The sequence below is a fragment of the Lipotes vexillifer genome, unplaced genomic scaffold, assembly GCF_000442215.2.
Source record: "Lipotes vexillifer unplaced genomic scaffold, Lipotes_vexillifer_v1.1 scaffold382, whole genome shotgun sequence".
Lineage (NCBI taxonomy): Eukaryota > Metazoa > Chordata > Mammalia > Artiodactyla > Lipotidae > Lipotes > Lipotes vexillifer.
The window spans coordinates 11,139,305-11,144,810 of NW_006780611.1; the positions used below are offsets into that span (position 1 = coordinate 11,139,305).

At 60.0% G+C, this 5,506-nt stretch overlaps 1 protein-coding gene across 1 annotated transcript in view; it reads right to left on the minus strand.

Moving 5' to 3' along the window:
• Positions 1-1,624: 1,624 nt before the first annotated feature.
• CYTH4 (cytohesin 4) overlaps positions 1,625-5,506 on the minus strand; it is a 30,465-nt gene continuing 26,583 nt past the window's right edge. The window contains exons 9-13 of the mRNA XM_007454061.1: positions 5,283-5,394; positions 3,777-3,853; positions 3,336-3,407; positions 2,666-2,820; positions 1,625-1,872 (exon numbers count right to left, since the gene is read on the minus strand). Coding sequence (XP_007454123.1) covers positions 1,761-1,872; positions 2,666-2,820; positions 3,336-3,407; positions 3,777-3,853; positions 5,283-5,394 — 528 coding nt within the window. The 3' untranslated portion in view covers positions 1,625-1,760. The remainder of the gene's footprint in view (positions 1,873-2,665; positions 2,821-3,335; positions 3,408-3,776; positions 3,854-5,282; positions 5,395-5,506) is intronic.

Consider the following 5,506-nt stretch of genomic DNA (forward strand, 5'->3'; position numbering starts at 1 on the left):
GGGGGGGGGGGAAGCTGAGGACCAGAGAGGGGAAGGAAGTGGACTAAGGTCACACAGCCAGTGTATAACCAGTGGCAGGAGAGAACCTCAGAGCCCATGACGCCTGGCTGCCCCTTCAGGGGCCAAATGAGGCAGCAGAGATGGCACTCAGCTCCCAGGCTGACATGGAGTCTGTGGAAGACCTCAAACGTCCTGTAAGGCTTCTTCTTGCAGATGCCCAACCAGATCCTCGTCAGTGCAATATCATTACCAGGTTCTTGCACACCTCCAGAGATAGGGGTCTCACCACTGCAAGGCAGCTACTCTATCCTGACACCCTGGAGAGTGTGCATGTGTGTGGGAGGTGGAGGGGAGGAAAGGTTGCCGCCCTTCCCGGGGGGATCCACCTTGCTCCAGCTTGCCCACGCAGGCTGGGAGTGGGGCAGAGGTAACCCCATATCCTGCTTTCCTGCCAGGGAACTTCCCTCCAGGGACACCCCCAGGGCCTGTGTGATGGGGTGAGAAGTGCTACTGAGAAGAAACCTGTTCGCGGAATCCTCCTCCAGGCTGGAATCTCCCTGGAGAGCTGCCTGCCCGTGGGCTGGGAAGTCAGTTCCACTCTTGATGCTGCTACTCTAGAGGATCTCAGGATGCTGGGACCCTGCTCACCACCACGGGAGCCCTGGTCAGTGGTCCAGCAGGGAAACTGTGGCTGAGACTCTGCTACAAGCTTCTGCGTCACTCACTGGCATGGCCGCTGCCTCCAGGTAACCACAGGTAACCCTCTTGGTAACCACAGCTCACGAAGCTCTCTTCTTGACTTCTTGATTGTACCGCCAGTTCCGCCTGAGTACATCTGTCTGCGATGCTGTCTGCCATTTTCTTGAGGAGTCCCACCCGCCCCTTCTCTAAGATGGACATCCTTGAGGATGGAGCCCACTCTGCTCTCTGCCTCCCAGCAGGCTTCAGTCCAGAGCCCCCTCCAGCTCTGGTGCAGACATCTCCAGCCAGAAGCTCCTTGGGAGACCCAGTCCAATCCTGTCCTTCTACCGAGAGGGAGCAGTCGCAGAGGAGGGAGGTGGCCAGCTCACGCCCTGCTGGGACCTACCTAGGGCCATTGCTGGCCGGTTGGAGGTTGCGGTGGGGGCGGCGCACAGAGCCAGAAGGGTCAAGACATTTCTCTCCAAACACCGTACTTTTCCAGGAACCAGAGAAGGAGGGTGACTTGGACGAGGGCACACAACAAGTTGGAGACAGAGCTGGGACTGAGACCGTGGCATCGGGGCTTCTAGTCCAGTGCTCTCGGGTCTCCCAGAGGTCTTGTCGGTGGGTCTGAGATGTATATGGGTGTCCCTTGGGCAGGGAAGGCCAAGCCCCAGATGAGGATGGGGGAGGGGCTGGCCGAGAAACCCCCTGAGCAGAAGGAGCGGGCATCACCATGGTGGAGGGTAGGAAGCATGCAGGCCCCTCCCGCTCCGAGGGCTGACAGCATTTCAGAGGGCAAGGAGACGTGTGACAGGAGAGGAAACTGAGCCCCAGAGAGAGGGCGGGGTGCCAGGTTCTGGGCTGCTTTCCTCACCCCTTACTGCGGTGGCCTTGGGGCTGGGGCAGGGCCTTTCCTGGGTGTCCAGGGCCAGCGGCCTCATGGTTCCCACCCACCCTCTTTCTTGAGCCCTTCCTCCCCTCTGCTGCCAGCTTGAAGTGAAGGGGGTTGAGGGAGGATGTCTGCGGGCCAGGAAAGGGTACCCTGGGGTGGGAGGTAGGTCTCCAGGTACCACGGGTCACGGGGTTCCCGGGAAGCTGGGCGCCACCTCCCGGGAAGCTCGCTGCTTGCTGGCAATCTTTTTCCGAGCAGAGACCAGGTCATAGAAGGGGACACGGGTGATGCTGGCTCTGGAGAGAGAGTAGGTGAAAAGATTTCAGGGCTGGGCAGGCTGACTTAAAGAGTCTCATATCCCAGGGAGGGGTCGGCCTGCCCTGACTCAGGGGAAAAGCCAGATGACCCCAGCAAGGACCAAGCCAGGCTGTGTCCAGCTTTGCTGGCCTAACCCAGAGTCCCACGGGCGGGGCCGGAGGGGGTGAGGCTGAGGCCTGAGAGCCTTGGGAATTCTGCCCCCAAATGTCTTTGGACCCCTCCCCAGGCTCCCATCAGACTCTCAGAAGGAGGTGACAAGAGCCCAGGTGGAACCAGCAGAACTGCTTGCCGGTCACGGCTCTGCCCCTCACTGGCTGTGTGGCCCTGGGCAAGTCCCTCCCCTCTCTGGGCCTCAGTCCTCATGTGTAAAATGGAGGTGAGCGTGGCTTTGGCCTGACGTGCCCTCTTGTTTTTGTCTGCACTGCCTGTTCCACCTAGAAAGGCCTCCTCTCCACCTCCATCAGGTCTTTCCAGGGCCACTACGGGTCCTGATGCTGGCGCTGAGCAAAGAGCTTTACAGGCAACATCTCCCGTGATCCTCCACCATCCCTATGAAGGCGGTGCCTCTCTCCCCCGTGTCCTGGACCTGGCACTGTAAAGGCCCAGAGGGGATGTTCACGGAATATGTGTGGAAGGGATTTGCATGCCAGAAACAGGAGGGAGATTCTAGAGTTAGCTCTCTTTACAGACAAGGAACCAGGGCTCCAAGAGAAGCAGGCGCTTCTGGAAGGTGGCAGGAGACACCTCCCCACCAGTCCGCCCACCCATTACCGAATGGCCTTGATCCACTGGTCCCGCTCCTCAACGCTGGAGGCTGAGATCCGGTAGGACTCGTGCTTGCCCTCTACCACCTTGCCGTCGCCATCTGTCTTGCAGGCCTTTATCTTCTGGCCCCGGCAGCTGGGGTTGTAGAGCTCCAGGCAGAACTGTGGGGAAGTGGCCAGGTGAAGGCAGGGCAGGGGTGGGAGGAAATGGCTGCTACACTGGGCTCTCCGGGAGGCTCAGAGAGGCCTAGACTCTTGGGCAAGACCAGCGCTTGGATGAACGGCAGGACAGACCCGACCCCCGGGCCTTCCTGTGAGAGGCAAAGGGGCAGAAGCTGCAGCTCCTCACGTTGAGAACTTATTACGTGCCTGGCTCGACCTAAATCCATGATTCTTCTTAAAATCCCCATTTGACAGATGGGGAAACTGAGGCTCAGAAATGAGCAGAGACTTACTGAACGTCCCCGAGCCAGTGTCAGGCACAGGCTCTGAGAGTCAGTGAGGCCGGGTTCTCTTGATGCCGTTGACCTGCCCCCAGGATCCACGGCCCCAGGAGGGAGACTGAAGCAACCCTGAGCCACCCGTAAGGTGTGATGGGCACCCCCCTTTTCCCACCGTGTTTTGCAAATTCCCGCAGCCTCTCCCGCAGGCTCTCGGGCCTCCATACGGATACCTACTGGCTTCTTGGGGTCATCCACCTTCTGCACTGAGAGGTTCTCAAGGGGTATGATTCCCCGGGGCTCCTTGTCCTGCAGGGGAACGGGAGACAAGGTCAGGATCTGCAAATGGAGCTTCAAAGCCAAGGGCAGGGAGTGACCTTGGGGTCTCCCTAGACCCAGAGAGGAGTGTGCCATCTCCCCCGACTCTGTGCAGCCCTGGAGAGGGCACGGGAGCAGCACGGAAAGAGCTGGGAGTCAGGAGGCCTGACTTTAAACCCTGGTTCTGCCTTGCGCCTTGGCCCAGCCCCTTCCCTTCTTTGTGGCTCAGTTTTCCCCATCTGTAAAATGGGTACGGAGGAGGTCCGAAAGATCTCAAGGGGCCCCAAGCTCTGTCCATGGACCACTTAGTGGGAGTCTGGAAAGGGTTTGGGGGGAGGGGCAGGGCAGGGTAAGGCTCACAGTGGTGAACTCGAAGTAATAGAGGCAGCCGTCCGTCAGGATGAACCAGCGTCGTTTCCACGTCTTCACGCGGCCGCCTGCGAAAGCCAATGGCGGAGTCAGTCAGCCCTCGTCCGCCCTGGGCCACCAGCACTTCCCTCCACGGAAGAGCAGGACCTCAGACGCTCTCCTCTGGGCCCCCACCTGAGCAGCAAGCCCCCAACCCCTTGCCTGCCGCACCTTCCCCCTTATCTATCCCTTTCCGACTTAAAACCTGAGTGGCTCTATCACCCCCGCACTGCCCCTGAGTTGCCTGACCCAGGCTCCTCCATGATCAGGCCCTGGGGCAGGCTGGTCATTCCCTGCACTTTCCTGCTGCCCTCACCCCTCCGTTCATGCCTTGGCCCCGCTCCCTGCTTGGCACTATGCTAAGCCTTTCATCTTTCATTTGCCAGGCAATGTTCTAGAGATTTCAAAAAACTTTCACTTACTAATCCGTATAACCACCTAGGAGGAGGGGACCATTATTAACCCCATTTTACAGATGAGGAGACCGAGGTGCAGAGAGACTAAGTCATCTGCTCGAGGTCTGGCTGCAGAGCTGGGATTTGAACCCCAGTGTCCCAGCCCCAGAGCCCAAGTGCTTGGCTTCCCACACATTTAACTGTCCCAGGGATGATTATCCCCATTTTGCAGCTGTGGAAACTCAGGCTGAGGATGGGTGGAGGAGCTGGGATTTGTGACTTAGAGCTTCCCCGGGACTGAGGACAGTCAGCTGGGCAAGGAAGGAGGCTGCAGTCTGCAGGGGGGTAAGCTGGGAGGGTGGGTCTGGAGAGATGGAGGGCTTGGATGGGCACCCCGGGCCAGGACCCCTGCTCCAACACGAGGCATCTGTCCTCCCCTGCCCTGGAAGACCACTGTGCCTGGCTGGGCTGACCCTGCTGGGGCGGCGCCCAGGAGTGTGTGGGGGTGGCAGGAGCATACGGCCGGGCCCTGCGGTTCCCCTGCCAGATCCTCCAGCCGCTGCAGCTGTGGCACCCGCCACAGCTCCCCTCTGCAGGCCCGAGGCCCTCCGTGTCCCCTAGTCCCATTGAGGGGAGGCTCCCTGAGCCACATCCTGTCACACTCCCTCCCTCTGTCTTTCAAGGACACCCAACCCTCTGCCCACCAAAATCCACCACTGGCTAGGTGTGTGGCCCCGGGCAGATGCCCTAACCTCACTGGGTCTGGGCTAACTTAGAATCGCTTCAGGAAGGACCTGCGGTTGAACCGTTTATCTACGAATCAGTCAGCTTCCCGTCCCCACTTCCTGCTTATCGTTCCCCTCCCGCACTGTCCCCTTATCCCCAGGACAGACAGTTGGATGGATGGGACGGGCAGACTGCTGCTCCAGGGGTCAGGAGACCTGGGGCTGACCTGACTGCACCCCCGAGGCTGCATGTCAAGTGCATGTGTGTGGCAGCCGCACTGCGTGAGCGTGCAGGCACGTCGGTGCGTGCCCCCCGGCGTGCATGAGCACGTTCTCACCCAGCTTGAGCAGCCAGCCCTCACGGTCGGGATTGAAGAACGTGTGAGTGAGGTCGTTGCCATCGTCCTCGGGGATGGAGAAGGGCTCACTCTTGATGCTGTCGAAGAGGTTCTGCCCCAGAGAAGGGAGGGAAAGACCCGCTGTGACATTCATCCCAGTCCAGGGCCTGGGTTCAGCCTGTGTGACCTCGGGCAGGTCACTGGCCCTCTGGGCAAACTCTTTC